General features: G+C 43.1%; 1 protein-coding gene across 37 annotated transcripts in view; it reads right to left on the bottom strand.

Annotated features, from left to right (window-relative positions):
* The window catches only part of LPP (LIM domain containing preferred translocation partner in lipoma), a 397,232-nt gene that overhangs the window by 215,095 nt on the left and 163,255 nt on the right, over window positions 1-18,882 (bottom strand). For all 37 annotated transcript variants that reach the window (XM_065073609.1, XM_065073577.1, XM_065073576.1 and 34 more), the window contains one exon: window positions 2,031-2,232. In XM_065073609.1, the coding sequence (XP_064929681.1) occupies window positions 2,031-2,223 (193 nt within the window). In that variant the 5' untranslated portion in view covers window positions 2,224-2,232. The remainder of the gene's footprint in view (window positions 1-2,030; window positions 2,233-18,882) is intronic.

The raw sequence follows: 18,882 nt of genomic DNA, 5'->3' as shown, positions 1-18,882 counted from the left end.
CACATCACTAAGCCAGTCCCTGACCAGGTCTCGGCCAATCCTTAGCTCTTCCAGACCTGCCGGGTGATGATGGGATCTCCAAAAGCCCAGCATCAGGCAAAGCAAGGGGCTGGCATGGAAAAAGGCCTCCTGGAAGCTCCTGATGTCTCCTGGTTTCTAACAGACCTCCGTTGCTTGTGGGACTTGGTGGTCAGTGTTTCCTGAGAAATGTTTGGGTGCCTTGTCTCCCCTTCTCACCCTGCAGCATCTGCTCTGCTCGTAGGTAAATCCTCCTTCCCCAAACGCCAACAAACAAAGAATTTTTTAGAAGGTGATCATGTTCCTGAATCACATATAATCAGATCTACAGTCACTGAAGCATCAACAATTAAGGCATACTGATATTTTTCATTAAAAAAATAGCAACTGATCAATAATAGTTTTCCTAGGAAAAGTGTCATTTTCCATTATTATTTTAAATTTTAAGCGAATTAGAAAAATAAGAATTTCCACTTGACTTGAAGTTGACATTTTCATTGCACTTCAGAAATAGATTTTCTTGTACTTTTTTAATTCCAAATGTCTTTCTCTTCCTTACTCGCTAATGTTTTGTTACTGAAGGCAACAGAACAGGTGCATATGACTTCGCTTTTCCCCTCCAACACATTTTCTTTTTTCGTTCTGAATTCTCTGAAGTTAGAGCAGCAGAGGGAAAAAAAGAAACACTTATCAGACTTTTCCAACTTTCCTATAAAATGTCCTTAACTTTAGAAAATCGCTCAAGTGCAAGATTTAATATGCTGCTTTGGTTTTCTTTCTCCTTTCCATTATTCTGTAGTCTTTCTGAAAATATATAAGCTTTCAAACGATAGAGTAGAAAAAGGAAAAAAAAAGCTATGGATGACATTTATCTTATTGCACTCAACACAAAAGAGGGATAAGTGGTGATGGAACAAAGTAGAGCATCCAAAACCAAATATCAAAAGCTGGTTGGGCAATTTGCTTGAATACAGCTGAGTTTTTCTTTGGGGGGAGGATGGAGAAGAGAGGGGGGAAGAGTTTTCCACCCATTTGTAAGCACAGTAAATCACTGGGAATAGAAAAGTCACTACTCTGCCAAGACAGCTACCTCTCTCTCCTAAAATCATTGCCTTCCACCTTGTTTCCACTGCAGTAAGGTTCTGTCACACACACTCTCCACTGTCAGGTAGGGGCATCCCAGGTGCTTCAACTTGCAGGTTTCCAGTTGTAAACCCCAAAGCTGCCTCTGGTGCTGGGAACTCCCTCCCTCTAGGGGTCCACAAGCCAGGACCCCAACTCCCAGGCTTGCCACTCAGGTACGTGAAGACACGAGGACTTTTATAGCAGGAGGTAGAGGAAGGCCAACATATGGTGATTGGTTTCACCAACCTAACAGCTCCAGGGGCTACTATAATGGTCGTGTAAATATCCTCAGGATTATTTCATTAAATTATTATATCATTATATAGAATATATATTATATCATTAAATTATTTAATATTCAAGAGTGTTCCGTAGAAGAGGGAAAAGAATAAAAGTAAAACTGAATCAAATAATCAGGCTGGAGAGGAAGCACTTCTAGACCTGTTCTGAGAAACTGATGTTCTACCATCCCAATTATACCCACAGTCCCACAGCTCAGTCCCACATTTGTAAAGGATTCCCATTGTGCTGGGATGAAAGAACCAATACTGAAAAAGGTTGTTCAAGCTCCGGCTCCTTGGATCAACACATACCAGCAGAGATCAAATTAGCAAAACCCCTCAAAAAGTATCAGTTTTGGACAGAGGACATCTACTTTCAAGTAAAAACAAGCAAGATCTGTCCCCATATACTCCCCCAGCCCTGCACGTCTCAGGAGGGTAGCTAGCCAGAGAAAGGGTAAGAGATACCTTCACATTCTTCTTGATTTGAATGACCTGAAACAAGGAGGATCCTACAAACTCAAAGAGCAACTTGAGAACAGCCTGTGTTAGCAGTCAGTTCCTCTGAATTAGGCCGTTGTGGTTCCCTCCTAAACATATACTTACCATCACCTCCTGGTTGCTTGTATGGGTTGTACTTTGGCTTGGGGGCAACAACAGGTGCAAACTTCTTTGGTGTCTGCTGGGTGGACACGGAGATGCTGGGAGTCCCAAAGGTGTGTGTGGTCTCCATCCTTGCAGTAACATGACCAACAGGCTCGTTGGTACTCTTGGGTGGCAGCCAGGATGGGTGGGACATGGTTCAGATCTGAGAGGAGAGGCAAAGAAAATCACATATATGTCAGGAGTTTAGGCTGGGGAAATAACAGTTGTAAAGTAGACACTTTGCTGGTTTATAAAATCAAACCCACAAAACCCTTTAACACGTTTAACTTGTGCATGCTTATCTTTAAATGTATTGGTCCTAATGTAGAGGACTTATTATACAAACTCGTCTTTCTTTCCTCAGCAAGTCAGAAGTACCAATCAGCTCATTGATGGTGCCTGCAAAACGTGTTGCTATTTTCTGCTTCAAACCAAAGCGGAGACAGGCTGATACCCCAGAGAGGTCCACCACTCCCACCATCCATTTAGCATAGTAGTGATATATTTGCCTTTTCCCGTTAGGCATTTGTGAGTACTTTAATGTACAACCCTACAGGTGCTCTGGGGACAAGTGTAGTCACAGACAGGCAGACGCACTTCCAAAATACACCTTTAGTACTTTTTCACGTCATTTAGGATACCACGTCCCAGCGACTTTCACTCAAACTTTTACGAAAAAGGACTTCAAAAGCAACTAATCATTCTTGATGCCTCCATTTCTGAATGCCCAGCTTAAAATATTTTAAAAGCATATCAATTTTGAAAAAATGCCAGAATCCCACACTGCTGACAACCAGGCTCCTTTTAGACATCTCGACTTGTGTAACAGAAAACAGAGGCAGCCCAAATCATTACTTATTTATTAAAATCTTGGCTTTGGCCTCTTAAAAGCCCACATCATTTTTGAGAACTGGACTCCGATGCTGCTGAAAATGTTGCCCATAAAATAAAAAATAAAATAAAATAGATTGTTCAATGCAATGAACGAGTGTTTTTCACCGCACACAAACTACACTCGCTGGGTAGCAGCAACAGTCCTACAGTACCATCCAATGATCCTACAGAGCTGGATGTGACATGTGATGAAGAAATGAAGACCCTACACAGGCAAAAGCCAATGCTAAATTTGGAGCTCTTGAGCATCCTGTTGCTTCTGCCCACACCCTGCTTTGGTGTCAGGATGCCTCAAGGCTACTGAAACCAGTTGTGACCTGATCAGGAAAGATTTGTTTTGATTGTGGAAAAGGATCAGTGCAAGAGATCACACCAAGCCACAGGAGACACGAGCAGACTGTCATTGCAGAAAAGCACTTCCATCTGGGAAAAACAGGACAAAGTGGAGGGGCTGGTGGATTTGCAAAGAGGTGGCGTCCACCTGCAGCAGCAAGCGCATTCTGCTGAGGCTGAGATGCAAGAGACTTGTAACACTGCTGAGTGTGGCAGCAAAGGGCTGTATTAGCTGCTGTGAACAGTCCTCTGAGCTCAGGGTGCGAACGGGAAAGGGCGAATGTGGCCTCTGGCAGGTGTACACCCCCTTGGACTGAAATCGTAAGTCCACAGGGCTACAGAGCTCTCTGTCTATCCTGACACAGCTCTGCGGTCACACATGCAGCTGCCTATTTGAACGGCTCACCAAGATGTATTTCCAAAGCTACATGCAGCCTCATAGAGCTCGTTGATACCATGGAGGAACGCAGCCACAGATCCACTCCTCCCCTACCTGGGCATCTTCTTGGTGCCTCAAAGCTAAGACTTCTATGCACACGTGCTTCTCAGAGAAGCAAACAACAATGAGCTCTTCAACCAGCCCTCAGAATTACATGGAACATTTAGGCAGGAGGAAGGCATATCTGACAGCATAGTTAAGTCTACCTACAGAAAACAAAGCAGAAATCACATTTCATTTCCCCTTTCTCCTAATTTGGGCTCATACATCACTAGAAACATCAAGACTAAGCTGTTAGGACTTAGGAGCAGAGCTATTTTGCCAACTCATCCTGGCTGGCAAAGCATCTGCATCCTACAAGCTTCATGGTGGAGCAAATTCAGTTGAGTCCTTTATCAAAAAAAGCAAATGAAGACTCTTGGGTATAAACCCGAGACAGCAGTCCTGGGAGTTCCTGCATGGATAACCCTGTCCTAACAACTTGTTGTTAGCAATGCTGAGTCAGTCTGGGGAAAGGAGCAAGATCTCCACAGGGTAGCGTGGGGATAGCACCTCCAGCTAACAGCAGTGACTGATAGAACTGATGTGTAGATATATACATATCTACATCTACATATATATCTATATCTATCTATCTCTCTCTCTCTCTATATATATAGATATATGTGCGTGCTGACTCTAACCTAGTACCTTTACCCCAGGTAACAGGTTTCCTGTGTGAGGAGTCATTTCTACCCGAAGTCCCAAAGTCTGACCCAACACTAAGAGACAGAAAATCTGTGGCCATCTTCCACCTCCATCGCTTCTCGTGCCGGAGAGGAACTGCCAAGTGCCAAACATCAGCCCCACCACTTGTGGCTCTTCCTCAAAGTGCAGTCTGACTGCTCTGTGTGCACGCAGTGTTTTCACAATCCCTACAACTGAAGAATGAGCCTGTTGTGCTAGACATCTGATACCAGCCACACAGGCCAGCATGGAGAACTGGCTAGAAATGAAGCAGATGGGAGCCTGGCAGGAGCACCCTAGAGGTGAACAAGCATATATGCCTGCTGCCCAATCTTATGTTAATAGTGCTGAGCATCATTTTGAAAGCAAGAAGTGAAAGGCAGGTCTTCCCCACAGGGCCAGAGAGGAAACGAGCCACGACGGGTGGGGGCAGAGGACACACGAACCGCGCTCCCACCGCCTGGGACTTCCCGTTACCAATGCCAGCCCTGATGGACCTAGAAACTGTCTGCCACTCAAGCAGTAAGACTCACCTACATTGCTGCCTCCTCCCCCCACATCCTTCACAAATGTAAAATGTGGCAATTAAACTCAGACAATTATCTAGGTTTTAGGAACAGAAAGCAGTGAAGGCACTCAGTCTTGAGAGCTAAACGGGACAACTCTGCAGAGTTATTATATCCAAAGATGCCTACACCTTACCACCCATTCCTAAAAGCATCCTGGAGTTTTATTGTGACAGTTTTTCAGCCCCTGGCTTGATATTCCAGATGAAAGATCATCCCACTGTATGAAGCACCCTTGGATCCTGGACAAAGTGACTGAAAGCAAAACAGAACACCACAGCAGTGACCAGATTATTGCCATCCCTGTTCTCGCAGCACCCTCGTTGCTTCTTAACCACCTCCCAGGCAACACGTCTTGGTTCCACTGAGCTCTCATGGTCTGCCAGGTTCATGGCAGCAATGGGTTGAGTGATACGCAAACCAAGAATATCTGCTTCAGTAGCCAGGATTCACCGTGCTGGGGATGGCTGAAGAAAATGCGAATCTCAAAGAATAAGCTTAAAAAGCACAGTGCTCTTATAGGCAGTTTGGGACACTTGGTTGCTGACTCTAGGCTGGCACACAGCTCCACCTCAGCTATCCTCTAATGCATTTGTTTTGGCGGTGGTGGTATTTTCTAATTGTTTCCCCATTAGCCTTTTCTCTTCCTCTTTCTCCCCCTCTCATTTTCTGTTATGCATTTGCTGTCATTCGTTTTTGCTATCTGTGCCTTGACAATGTTTTCTGCAAGTTCCCTTTTCCTCATCTGTTCCAGCCCCAGCTCCCTAGTCTCAATTAAATTTAGCCTAACTACTTTGCAAGATCATAAAAAAAAAGAAAATCAGTTAATCTCTTTCTAACAGCTGAAGCTAAACTCATGAGTTTGTTGTTCATTACTCCCCATTTTTCATCTGGTAAGAGGCCAAGAGCAAGGCATACTATAAGGGACAGTGGCTACAGATGGGCACAGCCCCCCACCTCTCTCTGCAGACTTCTCCACGGTGAAGCACTCTGGCTAATTCAGAGAAAGTCACAAGTGCTCCCTCACCATGCCCTGCAATATTGCCTGGTTTTCAATCAGAGGCTTCTTTGGAGCAAAACAGATGAGTATTTTGTGATGTGGACAAGTACCAGTACAGGGCAACTAGGGCTTATAATCAGTCTTCTTACTCTAAACTCACACATGCCATCGCCTCTCTGTTGCTGTGGTTTCTGCACTTAGATGAGAACCTCCAATAGGTAAGGCCAGTGCTTTCCCGGTTAGTCAGCAAACACATGCTTAACTTTTGTCCCAGAGGTGTTTCCTTCCAAAAAAGTTGTTTCTGCCAGTTCAGCAAAAAGCAGTATTGTTTTCAGAAGTTTTTAGCCAGATATAGGATGTGGGGCATTGCAGAAATCAGTGGCTGCAACAAGTCTAAAGCCACCAAGAATCTTAGAGCATAGAAAGAAAAAGCTGTATTGGATATTGCAGGCTTGAGAGAAACAAGAACAGAAAAAACAATGAAGGGAGCATCAAGATGGATGGGTGGAGGGAACCCATGAAGCAGGACCAGAACAAAAGATCCTGGAAACATGTGGCAGGGGACAATGTGGTGAAGTGGATCAGCTCACCTTGGCAATCAGGGATGGAGCTACTACAACAGCTGCACTACACGTGTCTGAGCGTGAATACAGCAAGCTTCTCCTGCAGTAGTAATAGCAGATGGAGTGAAAGAAAAACATCAAACCCACTCTGGTTCCCCAGAACAATCTCACAGTGAAGAACACTGAATCTAACCAGCCTTTTGCTGGCCAAGTCAGCTATTGTTGCTCCATCTATGCCAAATGCAATGCATTAAGGGCCTGATCCACCTGCTGCTCAAGTCAACAGCTGGACCACAGAGCTCTCACTAAAAGGTTAAACTGCAGGTTAAATCTACAGAGACTCCCACATTTCTGCTCCATGCAAATCATTCATCAGGCATTGTTTGACTTAAACAGGCCCCTTACTAGCAAACCTAAATAAATCTAGCCACCCAACACTTAACACAGCCAGGCTGAAATGACCCTTGTCATCAGGCCCCATGCCCCTGGGAACCATCCCACAACCTCTTGCTGTCCCCATCAGCGCCACATCTCCCTCTGCCTTGGCTGAAGTCTTCTACACGTCTGCCTGCCACCCTCACACAGCCATCCTCCTCGGTCAGCAGTAACTCAACAGCTACATTCCTGATCCAGCTGCTACACACTTTTCCTGTGACTCCTTACTCACTGACCACCCTGGCAATGCCTCTTTCCCAAATTCACTGCCCCACCCCATACAAAAATCTCCTAACTCTCCCATATGCCACTGCTTTGAAAGCCCTGCTGACCATCTCTTCTGGCCCTCCTGCACTGCGCAGGACACTGAACTCTACCCAACTATTTCTCCACAAAGGTTTTTTTGAGCTAAAGAGTATTTGTCATAAAGTACATGTAGCCTCAACTGAAAGAATGCAAGATTGGAGAATCCACCACAGCATTAGGTAAACTGTTTGGGCAAGCAATTAAGCACCATAATTACAGCTTTGCCTTTATGTCTGGCTTTAAATTTATCTAGCTCTGCTTTCAACCACTGGATTTTGTTACACTCTTGTCATCTGCATTACAGACCTGCCTCTCTTCTTTATGCAGATCCTTTCAGAACACACCCAGGTCATTGGCTGGATCAAATAAAAATACTTAAATTAAGCAACAATTAAACTCACTGTAAAGAGCAGACCTTTTTCAATTCATTAATATATATTTATTCTGAACTCTCTTCAACGTTTTAACAACCTTTTATGAGATGGTGGGTGCCAGCATAAGACCATTTTTCCAAGAATGGCAACTTAAAATGGAAGAGGTAAAATGATGAATAATATCAAAGACAAAAACCAGACTGAAATCAGCTGTGGCTGCCCAAGGTTCTGTTATAGTTCCTTCCTTGCAAGCATTAGTCATCACCTACTTTTGGAGGCAGAGGATAAGACCGGACTAACCATGATAAATAACATTAAGAGCTAAGAGTGAAATCATGCTGCATAAATAAGGAAAACAGTGTGCTCCAGTTCTATCATTAGGATGATCTTAATGCCGTACGTTCAGAAAATTCTAACCATGAAAGAATACACCACAGCAGAGGAACTACAATCCGCGAATCCCAAGATGAGACCACATTATCTAAAAATGTCAGACCAGGAATATCAATAAATGATAATATCAGGCAGTAATAAAGGCCTGACAAGGGTTTTTTTTTTTTCCATTTTTTACTTTCATTTCTTAAGTGTGTATGCACAAGTGCTTGTTTTTGCTTTTAATTACAGGATGTCATTCACTTTTGAGAAGCAAAGGTAAAAGAAAGAGGGTCAATTTAGCCTCACATCAGATAAGCAATGGAAGGGTAGAGTACCAATCTGTCTACTCTTGAAATTGTTAGTACATTCATCTCTGAGACAGGCTGGCTTTTCTGTGATTAGACTCTACCCAAATAAATCTTCATTTCATTTTCATATTTATAACATGCACCAAATACTCCTTGGATGCTGATGGACTTTGCCAAGCCAGAAAAATTTGTCCCTGAGTTAATCAAGCTAATGCTTCAGAGTGACTAACAAGAGCATTTAACGAAAAAAAAAAAAAGCAACAACATTCTACACTTCCAGACAGTCTGCTCTGTTTTCCACCCCTTTCCTTCCTAAATCCACTGGCTTGATGTAGGTCCATAATGTTCTGTCTTAGTATGACCCATGCACAGTTAGCCACCACTCCTAAGGCCAAGGGATTGACCAGAATAAAGGACCTTGTTTACTGACAGCAGATGCAGCTGGAAGCCCTATTACAGCTTCTCTCTGATAGTATTCAAGAACTTGATCAAGGCATCCCCTTCCCCAGATAACCCAAGTTCATATCTAAAGCCTTACAGGAGCCATCTATAGAAAGGCCGATTGCATTCTCCCCACCCTCCCTTCTCTTCCAGCTACGTAAAAGAACTCAGAGAGAAAACTTTTGACTTTGCTTTACCTTCCAACTGAGTTTCAAAGATCAACTCTACCACTGAACCAAGGGGACATCCTTCATGATGTAAAATCACACCATACATTACCCCTTTCAGTTAGAGATGCAAACTACAAGACAATGTTTCTATTCTAAGCTTATTCGTCTTCATTTTTTGCCTGAAATTCCCCAAAGCACAAAACCAAATGCACTGCTAAAATGCAGTTCTTTGCTTTGCCCTCATCACCTCCACTCTACTAATTAGTCAAAAGCAGTAACTGAGGCTGACCAAAGAGATTTGCTCTTTATAAGCTCCAAAAGCTGCTTGTTTCTCTTGGACTGTTCCCCTTTGAATGTCCCATGAATTTATTTCTCCATTTATGGCCATTAATCTCTAGCTATGAAGCTTTGCTGCTTCTTGTGGCCTCTAAAAGATGATATAATGTCAAAACTCTGGTCTCATTAGAGGTCTTTAAGCAAACATAAGAAGTGCCATAGTTACTTACAAACTCAATCCAAGCTCTCCCGGGATATCTTTCCCATATGGCACTACTTATCCTCATCAATTTTACATCATATGGGAAATCATGTGATTTGGGGAATTTTTATTCCTTTTAAACTCCCTTAAATCGTTGCCGATCTGCACAACATCTCACTGGATTTAAGTCCCGTAATATTAACTAGTCCAAAGAAGTTCCTCCTTCAGACCCTCCCAGCAACAAATTGTCTCTGGCCCTTTGTGCCCCTCAAACGTCACACATCAGCAACCAGGAGAAGTGTAAAGCTGGAAGAACATCTCTGAGCATGGGGAATCCTGTACATGGGGCTGATATGACCCTGATCGCTGGCTATCAGTGGAGAGCTAACATGAGTCAACTGAGCCACCAAGCATGTTGGAGATACGATGAAGAAGAATGGAACATGCAGTCACCCTTCAGTGACTGCCTTCTTGACCATATGCAAACTTGATGTATGTGGACTCCAGCTCCTTGTGGCACATTTCTCCCTGAGATCAGATTTCTTTGCACCCGTTTTACACTGTTTCCGGGCATTTCTTGATGCTTTGCTTCAGTCTTTCACAGCAAGTGCCAGCTGGAGCAAGCTTAAATCTTCCTCGTTCCCCAGACACGGAGTTTCTTCCAATTGCCTGGATAAGGCAGGGTTTTGTAACTTCAGCTCAATTCCCTCAAAATAAATAAATAAATAGGAAAAAAATCAAAGTGACTTCTTCAGCTAAACAGAGCTGAAAGCATTCACCAATTTCCTGCTGTGGGACATTACTAATGTAATCACAGGAGTTAAAGGAGAAAGAAACCTAGTTAGAGCACTGCCTGTGCTGAATTATTCCTCGAAGCATATAATCTAGTATTATCTCACTCTGGCTTTAACAGCTTCAATCAAATTTCTACGGGATCCTCTAGAAGACCTGATTTAAATTCAAAGTTCGCCACGCTTTGAGCAACAGGTTTGCCCAGATGACCTCCAGAGATCCCTTCCAAAATCAATTATTCTGTAACTCTAAAACCCTAGACTTCCAACTGTGGCTTTATCTACACTCAAAAGTGTTTACAGCAATATAGCTGTCTCCCACTTAAGATATGCCAGCAATATCACCTACTGGCAATGCAACATTATATTCTTCATTCTCTAGTTGTAACGGTTCACAAATGGACACAGCATGTGCCCATTCTTTTAACCAAATAACCAATACTTGGCAAATGACTTTTTGTTTTCTAGCAAGGCTGCATCCACACTTATTATTTTTTTCTATCAGCAGATCAGCACTAGTCTGGAATGTGACTCTTGTTTTCTGTACTAAGTCACTACAACTTCTACAGTACTACTCAGGCATAACAGAAAGACTGAAAGTCCATAGTGGAGATGGTAAAGGCATGATAATAAAGAACAGTCTCTGCTACAAAGAAGCTTGCCGCAGGTTAACATCACCATTAATATAGTTCATCAGATACCAACCCAATATCACATTCATTCTTACATCAAAATCCTGCTGCTGGGACAATTTTGGTATCAACTAAAAACTTACCCTTCCTTAAGTTTCTTTCTTAGCCCATTTCTCTTGTACCATCTTTAATAGTGGAAAAGGCAGAAGGGCAAACTAAACATAAAATTCATTTTCTTTTCCAGTATAATTGCATTAGCAGTTTTGGGATTCGATGCAGGCTGTTTGAATTTGACTGCTGCTGCAAAACACGCACATAAAAGCTGATGAACGGGATCTTCCTTTTACAGCCATGTCACATCCTGCTGTTGGATGACAAACTAGGCTTTAAAAACCCAATAAATTGAACCTGACCGGCCCATGTGCATTGAAACAAAGAGATCGTATTGGCTCCCTGGAGACAGATAGATCTATCTAATCTAATACAACTCTAATGACCACATTACAGTTCCACCAGAGAGCAGGCTGATTCTTGATCTCTGTGGTAGGAGACAATCCTCAGCAACTCCAAACATAATCATATTGAATAAAATGTTAATCCAAGGCCTCAGCTACTTGTGGTCACAAACCAACCTCAGGGCAATTGCAATAGAGGAGGTAGACCTGGTGGCCTGCCCAAAATGCTTACTCAAATACAGCAAAGTTTGTGGTTGAACCTTAAGAGCTGAGCCAGGAGGCATCTCTGAGCCAGACAAATTTCTTCCAATTCTGAACGCTTCCCTTCCTGATAATTTGACCCAAACACTTGCTGTACCATGAAGAAAAGTTTGTGATGATGCTTGAGAACTTCATGCACAAAATAAGAGAGGAAATACATTAATACAGACAAAGGAACAGAGGCAGAATGATGCAGAGAGATTATTTTGGGAGTTTCAGACCATGAGTTCCCTTACACAAACACTGTTTTCTTGCATACAATTTATTTTCAAGATCCTTCTGCCAAAAAAAGCTGCTTTTATTCCTTCTGTGCCCATACTCATCGTATTGCCTATGGCATAGCTCAGCACTTGGCTTCCTACTTCAGCATGGCACTGCCAAGCTACATAGACCTTATCAGTCAAATAAAATGGTTAAGGGACTGGACTTCTCAACCTACAGAGACATACTGGAAAACCAGGCCTATTAACACAGTCCCATATAAGAGAAAAGAAACCAGGACAAGAAGATATGACAAGGTTAAACGTGCTAGAGCAAGACCAGGCTGTTTGGATGCTGATGCTGCCTGCAAACAAGAAGGAACCATGCAGAACTAACACTCAGCTCAGCAGTGAGATATCAGCAAGACCCCAGTGGGACCAAATGGGACTGTGGCAGCATACTGACACGATGATAATTGTATTAGCTTTACAGACCACTGTGTGTGTATATGTCTCAGCACTGGGAGAAACAGTAGAGATCTGAGCTCAGTAGCAAGGGAGAAACTGGTATAGAGCAAACATAGAAACAGTGTAGAGCACGAGGTACTACCCAGCAAGGCTGGTGTGGATGTAGGTGTTTTGCTTGTTGTTTTTTTTTAAATTTACAATGGGTTCCCTGCACTCCTCCTTCTAAATAGCTGTGGTTGCAGGAAGATTCATCTGCCTCCATGGAAGAAAACATCTGCAACTGGAATTCTGAACCCCAAGCTGTCCAGAGGATTTCTGTGAATGGAAAAGGAGCTGCAGCCCAGAATACAGGCACAGCACGGGTCCCACTTAAGAAGTACGCAAGTGTGGGGCCAACACCACTATGACTCTTTTGTGACACCTCAAGGAACTGGAAGTATGAACCAGACTTTGAAACTGTGATGCCTAAAAAGCAAGAAATTAAATCAATTAATGGGCAGGAACTGTGTCCAGGAACAAAACGTTTAATCCTTGATTATCTTCCTACCACCTGATCCACTTAATTTTTCCTCCCCCAGATCCCACGCTGTCCTGGAAGTCACAACTTCAAGTATGACAAATCCCTGGATGACTTATCCTCCTTCCTGAGCAATGCACCAACCTGTGCCTTGGTTTTGGCAGCTCAGCCCATGGCACCTAGCAAATAATCATGGGAAATAGCCTTTTTCCTATGGAAAATCCTATATCCTAACACACGGAAGAGTGATTGCTGCCAGATGGCTGGGAACTGATGCTGTGGAGAGATTGCTAATGGAAGCACAATATCTGAGTGCAGGAAAACTGTAGGAAAGGAAGTACACAGACCCCTTCATATAAACAGTCAGGGGAAAAAAAGGCAACTACATTTCTCTGTTTTTCACAACAACAGGTGATTTGACATCGTCACAACATAAGCACCCCAATGTATTCTTGTCTCCCTTTTGCAACACAAAGCAAAAATAAAGATTTAAGTGCTTCCTTCTTTAGGAAGCTGAAAGCATGAAGTACTTTCAGGAAATAAAGAAAGAAAGAAAGAAAGAGGATCTCTGTAGGTTACCAAGTCCTGCTTTTAGTGGGAGACCGGACTTACATGAACACCAGATAACACTTGCTGTGCCTTTGTCCTTGAAAACCTCCAAAATGGAGCATTCCCTGCTACCTGGTGACTTGTTGAAAACGTTACACTATTTTCCTGATGAAAATGCTTTTTTCCAACTCTCCAGCTGAATCTCCCAATCCATTATGTACATCCATGGCATTTCATTTTGCCATCTGGACAGAAGCATTTGGATTTGTCACCTTTGTAAAACCCCTGGGCAGTAGTCACAGGCTGCTGCTGGATCACTCCTTTGTATCCTCTCCATCGGAGACAGGAGGCAAAGCTCCTTCAGCCTCTTCTTGCAGGCCACGTGCTCCAGGTCCTTCACTGCCCCTCCTCTGGACCCTCTCCAGATCTTCAACATCCCACTTCAACTGGAGGACTCAAAACTGGATAACAGCCTCTCCAGCAGGGAGTAAAGGTGAACAACAACTCATCCCAGTCTACTGCCGAGGCTTCTCCTGAAGCAACCCCATATGCAGTTTGCTTTATTAGCAATGACAGCCACATTGGACTCAGGTCCTTTTGTCAAGGAATAAAGCAGAATAAAATGTATATTTTGAGATGGTGCCTAAGCCAGAGATGCTTCAGAATGTCCATGGCCATGTGGATAGGAGAGGAAGGCATAAGGTAATGTTAGCTACCCCTATGCTATTTGCAATCAACACAACATACAGCCCCTCATTTAGAACACAGCTGTTCAAAGAAGGGTGTTCTGGAAGCACAGGAAAATAAGTGAAGGGAAATACTAAGAGAAAAGGCAAGCATGACATGACACTGGAGCACAACAAGATAAAGCCCTCTTTTAGTAATCATACAGCATTAGTTCTGCTCTGAATAAAAACTTGTGACTGAAGGCAAGTACTTGAGATTTGATTTTCAATTCTTCTTTGAAACTCATAAAACCACTGAGCACCAGCCTAGGAAACTGCTGCTCTTCCCTATTAGCTCAGTGTCCATTCATTCAAGAACTGTGATACTCAAAGCTCTGGGAGGTAATTCCTCAGCTGCTGCAAACCACAGTTTCAGCAATGAAGTTAACCCAGCCAGGCTGGGCCTTGCAATTTTGCTAAACAAGCTCATCATATGAAAAAGCTAACTCTAGTTGCTCCACCACTATCACATTGGTATCTTCCATTTTTGACCACCCAATTTAATCATTTGTTCCCCTTCTCAGAAATCAGTTCTGCTGTGACAAAATAGTTTCCATACTAGTCTAGCCACATTGGTTCCCTAGATGTGAAATGGCTTAAACCTAACAGTCTCCAGGAAAACATTACAGTGCTCATCTATCTTCACTGCACCTTCTAAGAAGGAATCAGGAGGGAAGAGAGGAAACAAATCATGAGCAGAGGGAATTTTTGGAAGGAATTAAGAATCAAACTTTTAATGTATTTGGAGACAGTGATACACTGCTGCGTTTTAGCCACTGCTGGCAACCACTTCTGTTCTTCTTTTGAGCTACACTGGGGCAGCTGGGCCATGCACACGAAGCTCAATTAACCAAATACCCTCCAATAGCTGTTACAGTCATCTCAGAGGTCTAAGGCAAAGCATGTTCCTACACACAGCTAGCGTCTGCAAGGCATTTCAGCATGCCTTTGCCGTGTAATGCACATATTTCTCTTTCAAAGGAACACAGTTGCAATGCCATAATCATTCCATAGGGACCTTCAACCTGGCCAGCCCCTTAAGTGGTTCATTACCTCCAGCACACTCCTGCAGAGCTCACATCCCAGGTGAGCTGTAGGAGCACAGCTCTCTGCCAGATAAAGAAAGCAGACCAAATGCAGGAGATCAGAATCTCTGCAAATCAGGTCTAACAGCCTATCTACCATCATTCTTTGTTCCAGTAAGTTTGGCCTCATTTACTGCAAAATATCTAGGACAAAAAGCAAGACAGCAACAAGAAACCACCTTTGAGACTGAAATTATTGCATGTTTCCTGTCATGAGATCCTGTGGGAGAGCAGACATTTGCTCCTCTGCATGGGCTCTCTAAGGGGCTATGGAGAAGAGCCAAATAACGTAACTGAAGCACCTGAGTTGTGTGTACATCCTCAAAGCCTTCTTGTTTTTAAGTTAGAAACTGCTGCCTCAAGTCATAAAAATACTATGTTTTGACATTGTATTGATATGTTCTTGGCACAGAAAAAAATAAACTGCAAATGCAACCAATACAGAAACTTGAGCTGCTCTTTGTTCTTGCAGGACTTAAGACACTGTGGGGAAAACCTCAGCAACAAATTAAATTGATCCATGGAAAGATGCGACGTGTTAGGACTGGTACACAGACACTTAGTTTGAGACTAGCTTAAGCACATGAAGGCATAACCTACCCTTTGAAGTTTCTAGGTAGCTCCCATCAGGTTCCTTGAGATGAAGTTGCTGGAGACATCATCCTGAGGAACCACCTCCAAGATAAGTCCCCTTTTAAAGCAAGCTACCTCGGGGCCATATTTGTGAAGCAACTCCACCAGGGAACAGCTTCACCTGCTCTCTCCATGCCAGCTCTGTCTTCGGTCCTCTGCAATCCATCACTCTTCTAATTGAGGTTATGATCGAGCGGCTCAAGATGATATAGAAAGGCTTTTTAATCATGCAAAGAATACAAACATATGCATGTATGTATGCATACACATATGCACATCCCTGTTTTTTTGATTCTACATAATTTGCTCAGGAAACGGGTAGAGGGAAGGAATAAGGAGAGAAACCAACAGTTGCTCACATGGATCAACACTTCCAGGCTCTCTCTTTCGCAGCTCATCTCACTCATACTTGTGGTTTCAACATGTGATTCACATTAGACCCCTCTGCTCTCCATTTGATGGTTCTGCTAAACAGATGTGAATTTATTTAGTCACAGAGCCTGCTCTTTACACTGCTGCTTTGTAGAACAGATGGGCTTTTTTTTTTTTCCTGTTCAACAATATTCAGATAACGATCATACCCAGCACATAAGTTTGCTTAACGATTTCATATGAAAAGGAACAACATATGAACACAGACACGATCCCAGAGGAGCTCTCTTGAGCATCCAGGATATGCCATGAGAGGCAATGGTGCTGATCAAGAATGCCATACGGCAACACAACATCTAGAGAAGCCCAAGATCTTGGGGATCTCTGGGGCCAGCCCCATAACTTCAGGCAAATGAGGGATGCACGCTGCTCCCAGCAGGGTCCAGAAGACACACCACCACCAGCCGCCCATCACAAACAGTGTCTTCCCACATGAAAGTTCTGGTGGAAGAAAGAGCTCAAGGGTAAAGCTCCTGCAACATTCACAGGGAAAAGGAACCATGTGCATCTCCTGGGAGTCCTCAGGATGGTGAAATAGCCTGGAAAAGCCATCCCCTCCCTGTGTGGGCATTCTTCTTTCTGCACTGCGAGTGCCTTGGGCAATCAATGAAGCGGAACCGCACAAAGGGCCTCTCAGAGCAGAATGAGGCTGCCCACATGAGAAGTACACTCGGAATAGCTATTTGCACTTTAAATTCACACCCTGGCTTTGTTTCACAATACTCTCCCTGTGCAGAAAGGCCCCAGGCTTCAGATTCAATTTCTGCCCATATTATCAATAGCTAAGCACTGCTCCCATCTGAGGGCAGGATTTGGCCTGTACAATCTGTGAGGACAAGGACAAGCTTCACACTTACTTTGCACTACCCTGTATATGGATGCGCCTCTATTTTGCTTTAACAACTGAACAGCGATGACTTCACCCTAGCAAATGGCCATGCTATGTGGGTAAATGACCTCTGCTTTACCACAGAAACCAAGCGCAGGGTGTGTATATGTGGCACACATGAATGTCATGCCCACACCTGTGCATGGATCAAATCCCTTTCCAAAAGCTGCAGCCCTGCTCCTCAGGGACAGCTTCACCCTCTTGTTACAAAGATGACCTCAGTTTCTAGGAGAATCTACTTAGGACTTTCATTAACTCACCAGAAAAAAAAAAAAAAAAAAAATATATATATATATATATAATATATATATATAAAATATATTATATTATATTATACTATATTATATTATACTATATTATATTATACTATATTATATTATACTATATTATATTAATGTATATACACAAACACTTTAAATGTGGTTATATTCAAACTTGGGTTATCTGGAGAATGAGACTCCAAGTTTCAGAAGGGAAGCAGAAGTGGAATTATCTGCTTGAAAAACACCCAGGATATGGCCATTAACATCCCTCCCTGGGGGCCCTAAAGCTGAACACTCACAAGAGCAGAAAAATACATGTGGATATTTTTTTGTTGTTTTTTTGAGGGGGTGAGTGGGCATACAATTAACAGGTATTAAAAAGCTAGTAGGTATTAGGCAGTAAAACATTTTCAAATAAGAGAAGACTGGAACTGAAAAGGACAGCTGAGCTCCTTGCAGGGCGACAGGCACTTCCAGCTACAAAGCACCTCAAGTCTTCTGAGAATTTTTTCTTTCTTTGTCCTTTTTGGTTTTTTGTTTTTCTTTGTTTTTCTTTGTCCTTTTTGTTTTTTTCTTTGTCCTTTTTTCTTGGCAAGTTCTGAGCCACCCCGGTGTAATTTTCATTCCACTTAACGATGGTGCTATCCAAATATGCTATGTATGGACCATACAACAGCACTTCATTCTTTTGTACATCTTAGGAAGAAGCAACAAAGCAAAAACACTGTGAAAGAAAGACTTTCATAAGCATAAAGCAAATTTATGTGCACAATTCCCAGAGGCTGGTTGCCTAACCTTCAGCATGAGCCTTCAATAACTTTCTCTGAGCAGTCAATGTGCTTTCTTTCCTCCACACAAGTAAAATGAAACTCCCTTCTACTTTGTCCCACCTGCTCTGAAGACCTGGTGGGGCTGGTGCTCCTGCTGGGACAGGATCAAAGACAAGACAGTACACGGCATCGGGGGACAGTGCTCCCCTTCCATCCCTCCAGGCCATGCAGGAAACCTTTCTAGACATCACCCTCCATCTGCATCCTCCCTTCCTGTCACCTCCACCCCGACACTGGGGACAACATTTAGTGTCTTCTTTACAACATTTCGAGCTCAGAAACAAAACCCACTTCAAAGTGCACAGAGCTGAAAGGCATCCAAAATGCAAAGTACAGATATACAGATTTCAACCAAGGGTTAAAGCTGAGGGGGCAGTGGAGCTATCTCAGCTGGCAAAGGCTCATGATGGATAGCAGTGAGCTGTTGAGAAGAAAATTAAGAAAACATTTTAAATGCCCTCCTAAAAGGAACAAATAGGTCCAACACTCCAACAGAAGGGGATTTTTTGCATGTCTGAATGATAGCACTTCGTTTTTATGGCCTGCGGCTGCTTGGGAAATTCAAAGCTATTTCTCTGAAGAATTCACTTGGACAAGCTTTATGGCTTTGATCAGTTAACTATTTTTTAATGCTAATCCACCCCAGTGATATTTGTCCTCCTTTTCCCCATGTGC

Source organism: Columba livia, chromosome 9 (assembly GCF_036013475.1).
Source record: "Columba livia isolate bColLiv1 breed racing homer chromosome 9, bColLiv1.pat.W.v2, whole genome shotgun sequence".
Lineage (NCBI taxonomy): Eukaryota > Metazoa > Chordata > Aves > Columbiformes > Columbidae > Columba > Columba livia.
The sequence above is the reverse complement of the archived record's forward strand: the minus strand, read 5'-3'. Positions and strand labels throughout refer to the sequence as shown.